This window comes from Haemaphysalis longicornis, unplaced genomic scaffold, assembly GCF_048455015.1.
Source record: "Haemaphysalis longicornis isolate Haplotype H1 unplaced genomic scaffold, Haemaphysalis longicornis Haplotype H1 scaffold_6, whole genome shotgun sequence".
Taxonomy (NCBI): domain Eukaryota; kingdom Metazoa; phylum Arthropoda; class Arachnida; order Ixodida; family Ixodidae; genus Haemaphysalis; species Haemaphysalis longicornis.
The window spans coordinates 53,537,185-53,555,315 of record NW_027526407.1 but is presented as its reverse complement, the minus strand read 5'-3'; the positions used below and the strand labels follow the sequence as shown (position 1 = coordinate 53,555,315).

General features: G+C 50.5%; 1 protein-coding gene across 1 annotated transcript in view; it reads right to left on the bottom strand.

Moving 5' to 3' along the window:
• Positions 1-1,430: 1,430 nt before the first annotated feature.
• Cyct (Cyclin T) overlaps positions 1,431-18,131 on the bottom strand; it is a 35,605-nt gene continuing 18,904 nt past the window's right edge. Inside the window, 9 exon segments of the mRNA XM_077674363.1 lie at positions 1,431-2,534; positions 2,536-4,749; positions 8,702-8,871; positions 10,520-10,592; positions 10,717-10,807; positions 12,413-12,458; positions 13,503-13,565; positions 13,652-13,712; positions 16,979-17,107. Coding sequence (XP_077530489.1) covers positions 2,511-2,534; positions 2,536-4,749; positions 8,702-8,871; positions 10,520-10,592; positions 10,717-10,807; positions 12,413-12,458; positions 13,503-13,565; positions 13,652-13,712; positions 16,979-17,107 — 2,871 coding nt within the window. The 3' untranslated portion in view covers positions 1,431-2,510.

Genomic DNA, 18,131 nt, shown 5'->3' with positions numbered 1-18,131 from the left:
GTTTAAACATACACCCTTCCAATCTTACACCTGCAGTGCTGCCTTCAGCCCTGCTCACATGCACCGTTGAAAAGGGTACAATGTTTACTACAGTATTGCAATTGCCCATTTTATTGTGTGGCCTGCCTTTAGGATACGTCTCTTAAAAAGCATGATTAAAGCAATGCAACACACCGAAACCTCAATTAAAATTGCATATAAATGGACCAGAAAGAATAAATGCTCTCAAGATACAAGACCTCGCTTTCAATTCCTGCACGACACGGAATACGTCAACGCGCAAAAACAGCGAAAAATCTTACCGCAGATTTAGTTTTCAGGCAAAATTTGTAAACACTGCAAGCAGAGGGGTAGATTTGACCCAACATTGCAATTTAGACCACAAGTTTCTTTCAAGACCATTACCCAAAGTAGCCATGGGCTTTTTTTCAGCATTGGTAGATAGATCATTCGCAAACTTCTCAGAATTATTCTGGACAGATAGAGGGACCACCTGCGATACCTCTGCAGTACTTGCTTTGCCTTTATCAGTTTTGGTACGATACACAGGGCCTTCACGCTCTGCAGCTGTCATGGCACGGCGAAAGTTATGGCAAATTCAACTTGTTGAAACATCCTTGTTCTTAAAGAGGCCATGAAGACCAACCGTAACTTTGTTCAATTTCAAGAAACTAGACTTTGGTAATCCTCTACAGACTGGTAACCCAGCCACAAACATTTTTAAACCGGAAAACAGAAGAAACATTGAAAAACTTCCAAATTTTGCACTACAGTGACGTATATAGGCCAGCACTAAAACATTATCGGTGTTATCTAAAAGCAATAAGATCAAAACGAACTATTGCCTTTGCATTGTAATAAGATCAAAACAAACTATTGCCTTTGCATTACGCTACAATAGCCATCATACTTTTTGGCAGCAATTTTGGCCGGCGGCAGCCGCTAATTGCCCAAACTCAAGTCTGTGATGTCAGAGAAATCTCCTGAAAGTGGCAGATATCACCACTGCAGCACAGGCCTTCAATATCTTGATTATGTCCGAAGTTTCCAAAAATATTGGCACTGTTATCGGGACAAAGCCATCTTTCTAATGAATCAAACACACATTTCATCTTCACGGCCCCTTCAAAACCGATTTCCGCAATGACACTGTCGTCATTTTGTGCTTGAAACACTGGCCGCAACAGGACGCAGCAAATTGAAAGATCCGATTCCTTATCACAACTCAGCTTTGACAACCTTGACAAGTGACAACTCTGACAACTTTGCATTTCTGAATTTTTTTTTTTCCCTGGATGTTCAGATTCAATGTAGGTTTGAAACCCAAGCAGTGGCTTCAAGTAAGCGCTGTATAAGTGACTCGAAGTCAAGTAGGCAGGCATTAGGGCAGACCCCGCAGATAACGACAATGATTTCAAAGGAGACCAGGGTTAAGTGTCAATCAATTGGATATTTATTTACACTGCCTCGGCAAGCCACAGAGTGGCGCCAGGCACGGGAGCACCTAGGGACGACCAGCTGACGACGACGACACAGCCGCGGCCTCAGAAACAGAAAGACGCAAAGCCACACAACACAAGGCATGTCAGGGCTGAACATACACTGCAACAAAAGCAGAAGAATAGTTGTTACGGGGGACTCCCGCCCACCACACAACACTAGGGCAGGGCACGCCCCACAACACAGCATCATGGTTTAACTCCTATATATATATATATGTACAGCAATACCTATTTACAAGTGTCGTCATGAGCAAACCTCTTCTCACGTTTTTTTTTCTCTTTCACTTTTTTTCTTCCTTTTTTTTTTTCGGCGGGGGACAAGACGCTTTGACAGTGCCTAACCTGTGACACACACACGTGTATGAGCCCCCGTAACTGTCGCCCATCACCCTCCATACATACACAAATCCACAGTGAGCGTCCAATCGCGCAGCAAGCTCCCCCCTTCCCCCCTCAATTGCTAAGCCCAACTCTCCTAGAGTCTGCCACGCTACTATGTACACAACTGCACGCACTGCACCAACAAAAACGACCAACTGCCCACGTTCGACGCAGGCAGCGCCAGCTAATTAAAAAAAAGAAAAGAAAAAAGAAAGCGCCAAGGAGAACAGAACGCACCAATGCCCTGGCGCAAACCAGCGGACTGCTTGCAATCCCCGACAACACAACGGCTTCGTCGGCGCCGCATGGGTTTCCGCGCCCCCGATAGCCACCCCGAAAGGGGAGGGAGTAAGTCGTCGCAGCAACAGGTGAACAAGCACTTTGCACAAGTCCGCGCGCTCCTCGCAGCACAACCAGGGCAGCCGCAAATTCACAGATTCCAACACTACGGGCAGCCAGGTCTCGCGGCCCCTCTGCGTTCCTGAATAAGTTAGGACAAACCGAAGGCTCGGCCGCTTCCTCAACGTGAGTCCGCTTTGCGGCGAACCTTCGGCGGCGTGCACGTGTGCATGCACACACATTGTATAAAATCCTAGCCTAGAAAGAAGTCCAGTCTCTCGTTGCAGCTCACTCCGACGGCGGTGGCGGGGGGCGGTAGCGGGGGCTCCTTTGGCAGCGGCGGATCGACGGGTGGCGGCGGGGGCGGTATGCCGAAGTACTGCGGCACCTGGTGGTACCCGCCGGGGGCCATCATGGGTGGTGGTGGCGGGGGTGCGTAGCCGTAGGACGCTCCGAAGAAGAGTGGCGGTGGAGCCGCGAACTGAGCCGGGACGTAGCCCTGAAACTGTGGGGGCGGCGGCGCTCCCATGGGAACGTGGTTGGCACTGCTGTTGCCGGCGGGAGCCACCGCGGCATAGCTTGGTCCCGGAGGCGGTGGTGGCGGGGGAACGGGTGCAGCGGCCACTTTCCTCGATTTGGGCGACCGGCCGCGGTGCTCTCCGTCCTCCGACCGCCGGTCCCTTTTCCGGCCGCTGTTGAGCCGCTCTTTGCTGATCTTGAGCTTGAGGCCAACGCTTGGCGGCGGCGGAGTCTGGGGACCCTTGCCAGAAGAGGGGGGCTCCGTCGCCGGCTCAGCGGGAGGTGGCGGAGGGGGCGGGGGAGGCGTGGGCGTGGGCGGAACGATTTTGAGCTTGGGGATTTTGATCTTGAGGGCTTCGCGCGGCGGACTCCCCGTGGACCCGCTGCCGGACTGCTGGAGCTTCTCCTTGGTGATGGTGATCTTGAGGGGGCCGCCGGCCGACTGCCGGCCGCCGTTCTCTTCCCTCGCCGCTGCCTCTCGGCGCTCCTTCTCCCGCCTCTCCGATTTCTCTCGCCGCTCCGATTTCTCCTTCGAGCTGCCGGACTTTCGCTCGTGCTTGCTAATGCCATTGCGTTCCACTTTCTTTTCGGCCTCCGGCCCAGTGGGACCGTCGGCAGGATGAGGCAGGGTAGGTTGCGCGTCGACAGCATTCGCCGCAGCATGCTGGGCCTCCAGGACTCGGTCGGGACCGTGACTTTTGCCCTCGGAAGACCTCTCTGATCCCCCGTGCTTGCCAGGAGAGGCGTGTTTACTCCTCGAGCGGTCGGACGAGCTGTGTTTGTGCTTGTGCCGCTCCTTACGCTCCTTCCGCTCGGATCGTTCCGATGACCTTTCCTTCTCTTTCACGGGCGGTGCGGCGACTTCGGGCTTGACTTCTGGCTTGGCCACTGGTGCTGGTGGCATGGCTGCAGGTGGTGGCACTGGTTGCACAGGCGGCATATTTTGAGGCGGCGGTGGCGGCGGGGTCGAAGGGCATGTCTTCTGAGGAGGTGGTGGCGTTGCAGGGCGTGGGGGCTTGGGTGCGGGCGGGGGCGTAGACGGCCGTAGCTTGGGAGCAGGGGGTGGCGGCGTGGAGACCTGAGCTTTCGGCGCCGGCAGCGGCGGCGTCCGGGGTTCTGCTTTTGCGGGTGGAGCGGGGGGTGGCAGTGGGGGCGGGGCTTTCGACGGCCCATTGCTCTCTTCCACCTGGGCAGGGGGCGGTGGCGGTGGAGCCGGCAGCGACTGCAGCGTCATGACTGCCAAGTCCTGCGAATTGCTCCGGTCGTCCGCGTCGAATTGCAGCGGAGAGATGGCTGGCATCATATCCGGGCCGTCCAGGCCAAACGAGAAGCTGTCGATCGAGGAGTCGTTGCCGTCGCCGCCAAACTGCGAGCCAAAGCCAAAGTTGAAGCCGCCCGAATCTTCCGGATGCTGCTTCGAAGCTGGCTCCGGCTTGCCGCTCTCGACCACGGGAGCCACGGGTGGGGGCGGCGGTGCCGCCGCTGCTGTAGCCGCGGCAGCAGCTACGTCTTGGCTTGGCTCAGGGTGATGGTGATGGTGCCGACTTTGTGATGGGTGTGGCTGCGGGCGGGATGTGCCAGACCCATGGTGGGACTCGGGTCGCTCCAAGGGATTGTGAGGAGGCTTCTGTTGGTTCTTCTGTCGGTACCGCTTGTCCCGGTAAGCGTCCAGGGAGAGCGACTGGGAGCCCGCAGGGAGTTGTTCCTGTGCCTTCCGCTTTCCTGGAGAGAGTAAATGCTCGGCGCCTTGATTGCTGGGCTGTGGCTGTGTCACGTTCGGAGAAGAGCGCTGCTGCTGTTGCTGCTGCACTGGGCCATGGTGCGATGGGACCTTGGCGTTCCGATGCTGGGTTGGGTCCGTGGGTGGCTTCCGGCTGCTCCCGTGGTTGCTGGGTGGGTGCCGCTCGTTGCTGGGGCCGTCACCCGAGCCACTGGGTTCGTGGTTGGCGGCGGCGGTGGCGGCGGCAGCCCTTTCCTCCTTCCTCTGCTGCTGCTGTCCGTGGACGTCCTAAGGAATGTAGCAAAGTAAACATACAGGCTTACATCAAGGCACTGACAAGGATACCACGAAGCAGAAGTGCATATTATTTAGATGCATCTATCAATTAGCAGCGAGAAAACAACTTGCGTACAGCATTTTGCGACAATAAAAAAACAAAGGAAGAAAAGTTGTGACACCTGTCAAGCCCTGACCAGTCAGTCGATGCGCAAGCCACTTCTTTAAGGTTCATGCAAGACGCAACGCCTTGCTGGTAAGTTCATGCTCTAGGCGGTTGTTCGTATGATGGAGGCAAAAAACAAAAGATTTTAACGCGCCGAAGATGAATTTTTCAAAGCTGATACAACGATGCCATTTTGCAGTTATGGATGTCATACGCTCTTGAAACCAATTTTGAATCGGTACTGCCGCCATGGTTTCAAGCGCCACTGTGCGACGTCAAATGGTTCGCAGGCCACATGAATGGAGGTGTGAGGTGCAGAAACTTCTACCCAATCAAGCTCAGAGGGGTCCACACCTTCCATGTCCCCGACATGCAGATTAAATGCAACGAAACAGACAAAGCAGTGAACAGCAAAAATAACAAAACAAATCTCAAATCTCCTTTCACCTCCCAGACCTCCTGTATGCTAGGAGGACTGATTCTTCGAATTGGCCTGAATCAAGGCTGGTGGGCGCAAAAGGTGCCCATGGGCGCTTTTGAAACCCCGAGTCAAGGCTGGCACCTTAGTGAGCAAAAACGGTGACTCTCAATAACGGCCCCCTGAACTTGCTCCCCAGAAGCGGCGGAAATCGATGCAGAAGTAACTGAAACTGCCAACACTGTCAGCAGCACATTGGTCAGTCTTAGTTCGTGCATCACACCGCCCATCCCACTTGCAACATTACACCAGATACAACACAAAACAACCACCCGTCCCACTTGCAACATTACACCAGATACAACACAAAACAGCCACAGCACCGCTAACATCACCCTGTGTCGTTGAATAATTAACTGCTTATTGAAATGTTGCAATTCCGCGTTACCGGTCGTAACAGCTGAGCCAGGCCATTACCAGCCCTCCCGGCAAACTATGAACCTAACAGTGTGCGCCAACTGAAGCTGTAGCACTCGGAGCCTACTGCAAAAGATGCACTGCACCACCGTGAGTGCACAACACAGGTTTGTGAACGCCAAAGAAGCTCACACAGCCATTGAGTTACGTTTCGAGTTTGTGAAATGCTTGGTACAAATTATTCTGTGCTCTCGAGACTGCCTTTTCTTTGCCCAAGCTGAATCAAATAAATGTTGATTACCACAATCACCTTTCTCTGGAACTTCACACAGTTGTTATAAGCGAGTCGGGTAAGGAGAAAAGACAACACAAACGACGGTCAAAGCAAGGGAATCACACGACACATCCGGCAATAACTACATCTGGCTTAGTCCTTAAAAAGGGCCTTCTACCTTTCAGTTAGATGCACTCTAACCATGTAAAGAGGGGAACTGCCACGGGCAATTTTAGGAGTGCTTGCAACAGGTACCGTCCCCATTGTGTGCAACAGAGCATCGATGCTCAAATCCACCGTTTGAAGTGTGCCGCACATCTGACGGACGCCCTGTGCACTTGAGCAACAAAGTTGCCATGGGAAATTTCTCCAAGCACTTTGGAGAAGTGTCCTCAGCAGGAAAGAGAAAAACGTCATCATACCGTACATTCATGACCACAAGCCGTGTGGTCAAGAAGATTGTCAGCAAGGCGGATGTACGGCTTGTGTTTTCAGCTCCAAGACAACTGAGCTGCCTGTGCAAGCGTGTAAACACCAAAAATCCTAACCCACATGCACAGGTCGGAAACCACATGGCACATTATGTCGGCTAGGTGGACGTTGTCTGCGAGATCCCGTTGTCTTGCACATGCTTGCTCTAACATAGGACAGACAGGTCGCTGCCTGATGATTGCCTCAAGGAGCACGCGTATAACCTCAGGTCATCGACAGCAAGCATGTCCACGCACTGCGTGTTCTATGGTTCTTCCCGATGTAACCTGGCTGGAGGGAGAGGAAAAGTTCCAATGCTTTCGAAATCAACCAGAAAGGAAGCACCTGCACCTGTGAACAATCGATTTCACTTCTCGGCAAGATTACTTACCCGCCATGACTAGTTGTCACTGAATCATCACGTGGCGGGTGAAATTATGTTGTGCTATTCTTTTTCCGCTTTTTCATGTATATGTTCCTGCCGGAATAAACCATGCACAGTTGTTTGTCAGCGCCTGCGTTGTGCGATTCCCTTGCTTCGTCCTGTCATTTGACTTTTTTTGTTGTTGTTATTGTTTAAGTACAGTGGAACTTCGATAATACGACTTTCACAGGACCGCGCGAAAGCGTCGTATGACTGAGGTGTTATGATCATGGTATGGGCAAATGCTGCCTAACAGGTGGGCAAAGAAATTATTAAAATTACTACATTTAGCACGTTCTCGAGTAATTTGCAAACCCCGAACTGAAATCCCGAGTTTCGAAAACAAAAATGCCCATTTCGTGGCTACCCACAGAGTGTGCGCTAGCCCTCCAGCCTGCGCCTTGTGCGCGCAGGATAAGCTGGGAAGGCCAACGCAGGCAAGCCACATGAGAGGGGAAAAGGCGAGTGCGTGGCCAAGGCCGCAGGCAAGTGATATGGGGGCAAACAAGTGGTCACTGCTGTGAGGTATTGCGTATGTACTCTCTCTTTCCTTGGCTGGATGGGAGAATCAACCTGCGGTCCGCCGGCCACCTGGACTTTGACTTCTCGCAGTTGAAGGGTCGAAAGGCTCCCGCTCGCCCAGCACCCACTAGCTTGAGCCTGTTAAGCAAGTCGTTGGACCCGCCACAGACTGTTTTCTTTTGCATATCGCCCCACCAACCTTAGCGGTATGGAGTGGACCACGTGCGCCCGAGTGTTGTATCATCAGGGTTTCAAAGGCACAGTCTTTCTTGGGCTACTTAAATGCAGAAATTTTGGTATGTCTGTCTGATACTCGATTCAGCCACCTGGCCAAAGCGAAACAGAAGCTGCGCAATAGTCTTACATACCCACAATCAAGTCTAAACATCTAAGTCTGGTGTCAGTGTTCATACTTGTCAACGTTGTTCAACAGGAACAAGACACTACGCAAATATAAGGCAGCAAATCAATACATGAGTGATATTTGCAGTGTTTCTTTATTAAAATTCACGGATGTTTGGTTTTTGCGATAGCAATGAAATACTACATCAACTGCAGAAAACCGTCACCTGCTGTTGCCCGCGCTCCTGGCGGCATTTTAAAAATCAAACGGCAATGGCAACAAAAGGTTCCACTAGATAGGTTCCACGTTCCGCTTGGAACACTCGTGGAGTAGGGCAACGTGGATCTATAAACGCTGTAGTAGGGTGCCTCGGTTCACGCGCGTCTCTGCCGTACGGCAGCGCTGGCATCGTGGCACCCAACTCGGAGCAGTGGAATGCGGTAAATTTAAATTGACCTGAGCAAACTTCTTGCATGTTATCTTGGGAGGAACGAGACGGGAGACACAGATGCAGAGCAAATGACCGAAGAACGCTTCTGGCGCCTCCCTGTCAGTGATGATGATGATGACGGGTAGGAGGAGGAAGGGGGGGAAGGGGGTAAAGCCCCATCGCAGCTGTCTGCTTGAAAGTCATGACTTGCTTGGAAGCTGCACTATACTTCAGTTCACAGGAAGGTGAAGAGGTCTCCCACCACATTCGCTCACTACACTAAAAACTGCTGGCTGTCACCTTCAAGGACAAAAGACAGACTGCAATCAGCGACTTTTTCAAACCGCAAAATGCTAGCATGCCCTACTGCTATCATGGCATACTGCTGTTCTTCAACTCATTACTTCGAACCTCTGTTAACTCTACCTGTGACGGCTTCCCCTTGCAGTTCCAATTAACGAACATCTACTGCAAATGAAAAACCCAGCTCCCCACACACCTTTCGGGAAGAGGAACTCGAGCTGCCCCCACTGGTGGTTGGAGTCGCCGCCACCGGCGTTGGCGCCCCCGCCGCGGCCGTTCCCGATCCGCCGGACCCACCGCTCATGATCTTGCGCTTGAGTCGACTCGGGCACTTGTCCAGGATCGCCAGGAACTCCGAGGTCAGCTCTGAGCAGGGCAGAGAAAACGACGCGACCGCCAAGCACCACCAAGGGTTACACGAGAAGCCATTGAGTGCACACATCCACGCACTCGCAACTCGAATGCAGAATGCCGGCATTCACACACTGGCCGTCATTGTTTTCGCCTAGCAATTAGACGGCTCAGTGGCAGAACGCCGGCAGCCGGAGTAAGGCCGCTTGAAGGAGCTTTAAGAAAAAAAAAAAAAAACCTCTGGTAACTCATCCAGCTCTATTCCACTAAGAAGACTTTTTAGCAACAACAAAAAAGAAAACGCAAGAAATATTGAAAAATTTCTAAATTTCGTGGTACAGGCAGGAGCAATGTATTATCAGTGAGCATTAAAAATAGACTCAAGTGATATGATCAAACGGAACCAGAGGCCCCACTAAAATCGCACAAACTGTTTCTTTTCCCTGATATATCCATTATTTGTTTGCCATAAAATTGGCATAACTGTCACCAGGAAAAAGCAGGCTTTTAAAGCTTTTTAAGGAACCAAAGTTGCATTTTGTTTTCATGGCCCCTTTAATTAAGACGGCGGGTAAAAATTTTCCCATATTTGACACGGCGGCTTTAGAACTGACGACAGCCCAGCACCTGACCAACACAGCAGTGCTTCCAGTGAGGAAAAATACCGGCCACAGGAATAGAGTGCTTGTGCTGCATGCAGCAAATGTTTGGAATGCCATTTAACAGACATATGGTACAGAGAAGTGACAAAGTTGGCTGGCACTGGCACCCAGAGTTTGCTCGTAGTCTCAATAGTTCCCTCCACCCATGCCCTGGACGGTGCATTCCGATTCGTAAACAGCATGGCAGGCGGCCTACTCGGATATCTACGTAGACAGCAGAGTGGGCGGCAACTGGAAAGGCGATGTTGCAATGGAAAACCTCTAGGCGAGCATGGTAACACTGCCAAACCACAGACGGTTCACAGTACAAACAGCTCTAGAATGATCGCTGCTGGCAGCAAATGCCCTCCTCTTTAATGAGCAACACGTTTGAAATAACCAAATTTTTTTTTTCTCTTGTTGAGCCATTCTAATTTTTTTTCTAATTACACAGCCGAATTATCACCTTACTAATACTAATACAAACAGCGCTAAACCAACAAAACACAGAAAAGGCGGCACAGAACGGCAGTGCCTGTTCTTCATTCGTTTAGCGCTGTTTGTACTAGTATGATGAATCCATACCAACTTGCCAAGCTTTCTGTTCTTCCGCTTAGCATTCTTAACAATTTCTAGAAAAATAAAATAGAGAGAAGACTATGCACAGGGTTGGCAAGGGAAAATTTTATAGACAGCAATGTCACAAAACATTCGGCCGAGGTAGACCGCAGGCAAGCAAGCAAGCTGGTACTGCTAGCATAGGTGGGCCACTTCTCCCCGCCACACCCCGTCGGCAGTACGAGTCACATGCTTAAGACAGTCACTCGTGCGACGTCCAATGTGAAAAGGGTGTTTGGTGTCCGCCGCCCGCCATGCCATCATCTCAAGAAAAACCGGAATGCAACCGCCCATACGCACTGCCAACAGCCCCAACCCCGCAAGGCGCGAGGCCGATGCACGCTAGGCGGGCCGGACAAAAAGGGAGCGGTGGCACCGTGGGTGGGAGGGAGGGGTGGACTGACCTTCGAGCAGCTCGGCAGTGCAGCTCTGCTCGACGTACCAGAACCAGTCCTTGTTCTCGCTCGACTTGGGTATCTGGAAAAAGGGGGGCCACACCACAGCTCCGCAAAAGCACGCTTCCGGAGGGGAAATGGGGGCCCGCCCCCTTTCATCGTCACCGCCTAGGGGGAGGGGGCAGAAGGGAGTGTCGACCACTCACTTCCCAGTTCGACCACTTGCAGGCCAGGTGGATGCACAGGCACGCCACCACCCGCGGCTTGTACTGCAGGCACATCATCGTCAGGTGCAGGCTGCAACGGAGAGGGCAACAACAGGAGGAAGGGAGTTATTTTTACACCCTTTTGGGGGGGTTATTGGCACAGCAGCCTTGCGAGGGCAACAGGAGGAAAGGGGTTATTTACACCACCCTTTGGGGGTGTTTTATTGGCACCGTAGCCCTGCAACAGGTCAACAAGAGGGAGTTATTTTACACCCTTTGGGGGGTGTTTTAGTGGCACCATAGCCCTGTTAGGAGGCTACAATCGCTGCACTATACTCGCTCAGGATCAGACATGTACAAACACAACTCGGGTCAGTTGCCTAGGACGGTTTCACAACTGGGTGGCAACGGAAACCACACTACACAATAGTTCTGTAGAGCTAGACATGTGGTGCAAATATATCCGTTTGGTGCAGAAAACTTGGGCAACAGAGTAGCATCCCACGTGCAGGGCTCCAGTTTCCTTCTCGAGCATTCGGTGCAACTAAAGGCCCTTCATGGACTCCAAAGAACTACATGACACCACGACCAACCTATTGCACTTCCCCCATTGTGTTGCTAGCTGAAGCAGTGGGAAAGACTATGTTACCTTCCCTCGCTCCTTTATGAATGCTGTTCAATGTGCATCGGCAGTGGAGTTGCACCTTTTCAAAGGTAACGCAAACACGAGTCTTTCTGTCACAGAGAAGCCGCCAGAAAACACTGTGACACGCTTCTAGCCCCCTGATCTGACCAGCGCAATCGGGCACTCCCGAGTCTCCATGACAACAGTGGCAAACACAAATGCAAGGCAAAACAATCAAATTCAGTCCATTATGGTAACCCATAAGACTGCCACGCAATAGCGTGACGACGGAGGATGCTGGCAATGACATTACAAACTGCACTAAAGGTGCCAGCAACTACTTTCCACCCTGAGGTTCAGAAAATACTTCTCTCTGCGCATAAACACAGATGTCGGGTCACCTGTTCGGGTAGCAGTAGCAATAATACTTATCCTTCACATCTTGAGGCCTAAGAAGATGCCTTCATGACACATATATCACTTCATTATATGCATTAAATGCACACGTCAGTGTGTGTGCCTGATGAGGGGGTTAAACAAAGCAACCAACCCCTTGCCACCGTTGCAAGATGACGAAGGTGAAAATTTGTTACCTATCTGCATTTCCAAACAATAGTTACAAATACAATGCCCTTACCACGTTATAATATGTATTCCTGCATATTACAGGTCAATCTGACATCACTTATAACTAAACCCCTGTTCAACATAGTGCAAATTTGTAAACAGTTTCCTTGCAGACTGCATTATAATGCCGGTGACCCTTTCTCTTACAAGCACATCAATTCGCTTATATTCATACATTTTTCCGTGTTTCAAGAGATTTGACCAAGTAAAAGATGCCTGTCGATTAAATTAATTTGAGCACCACATATCTGACTTCATACAAGATAATTCCCCCCGTTTCTTAACCAGATACATTCCTTCAAGGGCAGCTTACATGCCTCGGCACAGATGTTTGGCACATGCGGCGACGGCTCCACAGCATCAAAATTATGTTCTGTTACAAACAACGAACCCAGCCTTCAGAACAAGTGACAATCGTACAACGCACAGATATCAACCATGTACCTGTTTGTAGCCATGAAATAGGAGGTCTGGGCCAAGTCTTTGCTTGCTGCAGACCGCCGCACGGCAGGGAAGGAAAAGGGTAAAAAGCAGATCAGGACCCGTACACACGCCTCACATCCAGCACAATCGTGCACAGCAGTTTTATAGCGGCCCACTATCCCTCTCTCCCTCCCAGCCAAAGCGAGCTGCAATGGGGACTAGCATAGCTAAGGTTAGGAATTACTATGGCTAGGCCACAGTAGTCTGGAACTGCTAACTTGCTAGCTTTGCACAGTCTACAGTGGCTTTTCAGTGCGGTAAGTGTACGACCACAGTCCTGTCAGCATTAGAGCAGCAAGGCCACAGCAGTCTGGAACAGCTAACTCACTAGCTAATCCACAGTCTATAATGGCTTTTCAGTCGGTTAAGTGCACAACCACAGTCCAAACATTAGAGTGGCAAGGCCACAGTAGTCTGGAACAGCTGACTTACTAGCTTTTCACAGTCTACAGTGGCTTTCCAGTACGACCACAGCCCCGTCAACATTAGAGAAAACATTCCGCGAAAGCTTTCCTTGGAGATAAGGTCAAATTACACCCGCGGTCAGACGTCACGTAAGCAACACACGTGCACTCCACTGCAATGCATAGCAGTGTTCCGCACAGGACACACATCTAGCTAGGCTACACGATACCGGTTTACACGATACCGGTTTAAAAGACAAGTTAGGCAACAAGAGATTAATGAAATGTTAATAAGCGAGGCTTGGAAGGCCTACTTTTTAGGTGCTCAATGACCCCGTTGCACAGCCGATAGGGGACAACAGTTTGCCACTTACTGCCAGCACGTAGGGAGAAAACACACACACACACACACACACACACACACACACACACAGTAAACCTGCTGAAGCAACTCGAAGTTAACGAAACTTGTGGGCACAAAACAAATTCACAGTGTACACTGGTTATATGTGGTCCCATTCCTCATAGCCACTCTAATGCGTGCTCCCAAGCCACTGAATTGTGCGAGACGACACAACTCCTGCAATGACACAGTGCACACCAGGTAAATGACCCGCACAGAGCAGACAAGGGGCAAGGCTACTCACCCCTGACTAGCTGGCAGAAGTTGACCACATGGGTGTGCGGGTGCTCGATCCCAATGTCGAATCCTGAAACAGCAGAGGTGTGAGCTCACAAGGACGCACCAAGCAAGGAAGTGGAGAAGCCGAAAACGCCACCACCGTTGCCGCCTTACCTAGCGTCTGGAGCATCATGTTCTCATTCAAGACGAGCTCGAGTGCCTGCTCTTGGTAAGCCTGGAGGGAATGAATACACACAGGGTGAGGAGAGGGACAGGCAGACATCTGCTTAAAAACACGTATATACAGCAAGTACTACGCAGTTTCCACTGTGTATTTTACACTGCCATCCAGTAGGAAATGTGAAACATGATGGCCTGAATCGAAGCGGTACTGATGTGAATTACTCAGGATCCTTTGTGGCTGCATTGTGTAGTTCAACACACCCAAACTCTTTATTAAATAAACACTATTCAGTAGAAACTTGGAAGCTTAGTGAGGTTCGTAAGAGGAGAAAATGGCATGCCTCACAAACTACCCCAGTGGATAGCACAGTGCCTTGCACATGGTCTAATGCTACCGCTCCACAATCAATGCCATCATCTTGCTCATTCTCAGCCAGTCTAAGTACAACAAATTTCCAGCCCAAGCAAAACTTTCCCGACTTGAACCAAATGATGTGATTAGCGTAGTCAGAAGCTCCATTCAGTACCCCTCTAACGCATCACTTCAATGCAAGTGTGACGGTTTCCGACTCGAAGTTACTGCAGCCAACACTTACCGCTTGAGACCAACTTGCTCCGAGAGTCTCACACCAAAGCTGCTACATTCTGTACTCACCAGGGGGTAGGAAGACCTTGGGCTCACTGAACATCAATGCTCCGGCAGCCATAGCATTGGCGCAAAAAGCCCACAACTGTGAAAAGGCTGCCCAATTTCGACACTTTCACAGATCAATTGTAGGCAACCTACTAGTAAACTGGCTGTGGCTTTTTTCTGTGTGTTGATGCAAGGATGCATTGATAAATTACAAAAATAAAACATGAAAGTGATGCAAAAAAAGAAAAAGAAAACTAATTTCGCTTGAATGTCACGTTGGGATGACTTGAGGGGCGGCTGAATCCTCAAAAGTGCATAGTAGGTGCCACTGAACATGCGCCGTACACCCAGCACTGCCAACGTAACTCAAATTACGTTCCATTCGGAATATTGTGTCGATCTTTCAATATACTTCAAAAATGTACAGTAATCATAAGGTGTTTTTTCCGTTAAAGAAAATGAAGCTACCCCTCGATTCCGCCCAATGGCCAAAAGAGCAGAATACAAATTTCAGTTCACTAATTTTTGTTACATAATTACCTAGACAGCTGTAGTGCTTACCATATTTTTAAAATTTAGAGTGCCTCAGTCCAGGATGACAACACTAAGTTCATTTGATTAATTATGAGGGTTAACGCACCAGCAATACAAGGTGATAAGTGCACCGTAGCGGAGGGCTACGGATTAATTTGGACCACCTGGGGATCTTTAACGTGCGCTGAAATCTTGAACACACGGGCGTTTTTGCTTTTCGCCTCCATCAGAAAAGCAATAACACCAAGTAACCAATGCTACTCGTTAAAGGAATTGCTATAAAAGTAAATAACTTTCTGTGCCTCACCTGCATTGTTTTACTTGGGGCATTATTTACCTCACGATTGTTTGGAAATTTCTTTGGGTACAGGGTGTCTCGCAAATTGCCTAATTCAATTTCCCTGACTTTTCCATGTTTTCCATGACCATTTTAAACGAAATTCCCTGACCTATACAACAGGCGCCATTCTGTGGAAATGGTCCGTGAAGCATATAAAAAGCATATACAAAACACATCAACTTCAGTTTGTTCAGTTTGAGGTTTGCTTGCCTTCTGTTACAGCTTCAGAGAGTTTATTTCATCTTGCGGGATAGAAGCTTCAAGTTGCGCTTCAGTGAGCACCTTTTGCTTTTTTTTTTTATTGTCCTGGCTCGACATGCAACGTGAACCGCATGGTGCATTTTTGGACGCGATTCGGGCGCGTCGCCGTTGCGTGCGCAATTTTTTGACGACGATTCGCGCGCGCGGCAGCTTCTGCCTTGCTCAGAAAATGACGCGCGTCGCGCGAGGCAGTGGGAGAAGCCTGCCGACTTGCGCTAATGGAGAGCCGCACGCCTCACAGCGGCAGTTTCGAAGCTCTCGAGATGTTTAGGCTTACCCCCCCTGCAGGTATTGCATGGGCGCTTTCACTAGCGGCGCGGATGATGTTTTATAGTACCGTTTTCGCCCACATTATAAGCTCCTTTACCTCACAAGCAACTTCGTGCGTGCCTAGTGTGGCATTTTAGAGAGCGTTTAGAAGCGGTCGCTCGAGCTCCCGTCACCAGTTCGCGGTCGAAGCCGCCGCCATGTTTCCGCTGCCGGCAGCACCGCGCGCAGCGTGCAGGCGGTTCCGTGGCAGCGTCAGAGCGTCTGTGACGTGCGCAGCGCATTTTCGCGAGCAGAAAACACCCCACACAGTTCACGCTAAACCATGTCAAGTTCCTTTTTGATTAGGTAATTCTGGCTCCTGATGTCATAAGAAAGAAGTTCTTTCAAGATTAGCTCCAAAAAAGCGCTGACTTTTAAAATTCGCTTGAAAAAAAAAAAAAAGCGCGTTGTGCGTGCGATTTGGGCACCACCTACATCGACCCTCTGCACAAGAGCAACCAGCAACCTAAGCCAGCTGCGAGCTGCGTGATCCGCACGGCGAGTTTCTGCACGCGATTCGTGCGCGGTATTTTCACGGCCGTGTCGACTATTTCGTGCCTGCGGTGGCTCTTTTCCTGCCCAAGCAAGCGTTTGTGCCTTGAGTAGCATTTTAAAGAGCGGTTAGAAGCGGTCGTTGGAGCTACCGCGCACTACTCCGCGGCCGGTGCAGCCGCCATGTTGCCGGCGCCTGCCGCTCGACACGCACCGTGCAGGTGGTTTTCGCCGCGGCGTCAGCGCGCCCCGTGCGCGGCGCGTTTTTGCTTGCAGAAAAACCAGAAAACGTTTCATGCGGTTCACGCTTTCGTCGCGCGCGAACGTGTTGCGTTCGGTAACTTCATGGGGGCCCCCAACACTGAAACTGTGGGCAGGCCCCGAAGTGGTTTTCCACTACTTGATTGACAAATTCCCTGACAATTTCCTGACTTTTCCCGGTGGCGCAAAATTCCCCGACTTTTCCCGATTTTCCCGGTCGCTAGACACCCTGGGGTAGTACCTCTTTTTGGACAATTCAGGCAACAGCAACAGATTTGAACCATACCCTATTCCCCAAAATTTTGCCGTCACCCACGTTGTTAAAAAATGATCCCCACTTGGCAATGAGACAGCATCTTTTTTTAGTGGGAATGAGGGGAATTGGCCAACTGGCTAGAAATGGTTGTGGCACACCACACAGTGTTGGAATTACTACAAAAAATGGTGTAAACACCTTCGCCAGATGACACATGCCCAGTTCCCTCACCTCAGAGGCCGGGTTGAGCGGGGGCGCGTCCCTGTGCAGGCACATGTGGGCCACCTTGATGACGTGCTCCAGCTTCCGCGGCTGCTCCTCAACCTTGGCCGCAAGGAACAGCGCACACGCCGCTATGGACTGCATTGGGAAGAGGAGGGAGGAGAGAGCGAGGCATTGGTCAACTGAAAATCACACTATTCACTCGAAAAGAGAATGTCACAGGGAACGTGAAAAAGACAAAGCCGTTCCACTCAACGTGGAAGCTGTCAGAAGTGCAGAGCAGTGATCCACCATAATGAGCTCTAGTGCCATTATCCACTCACTGCTACCACACCATGCAATTCAAACTTCCCGCCTTCGCAGTGCTAGTACGGCCCCTGCCTGAAACTGCGCCAGCGGGAGTTCTGTTCTCTTTGTGCTTGGTTTTCCTCCCACAAGTGCCGGCGTTGCACTGCCACTTTTTAAAACTTACTATCATAAAAACCAACCCAACGAGCATTCCTAACTAAACGAGCATTGTGGTTATACATATATTTTGCCTTAAATGTACCGCAGTTTTCTTTGCGCTAAACAAAGGGGAGATGTATGACAAGCGCCAGCGGTTCACGAGTTTTGAATGCTTATGTCTATATAAACCGCTGGGCTTTCGAAGCCTCTGTGGGATGCCACGGTGACAGCCGCTATGATGGAACGCCGTGGGGCTTTACTTCGGTCCAGCGAGTGAGCTACAACGACAAGGCAAGCCCCTAAGGTGCTCTGCACTTAAAACGGCAACGGTGTCACCAGGTTGCTTACAAACTGCAGACAAGGTCCTAAATAGCTGGTCCCAGCCCATGAGTTGGTAATCCCCTGCAAGCAACTCTACCCAAAGACATCTGCTAAGACAAACAGGCATTTCCCGAAGTGCAAATTGACACAGTGCTAGTGGAAGCTCTTGGTCACAAGCGGCTTCATTTCAAAAAGCACATTATCAAGGGGTGCAGCACTTGTTTACAAAAGGTCCTCTATAAGTGTTTGCCCCCACATTTTTAGTCCACAAACACTCCACTTCCGAAACAGCTATTAAGTGCAAGTCACACGCATACTTCTGAATGCAGCTAAGCACAGTGGTACTGCCCACTCGAGATATTAGGTTACAGCCGAGCGAGGTAGTCACAGCTTA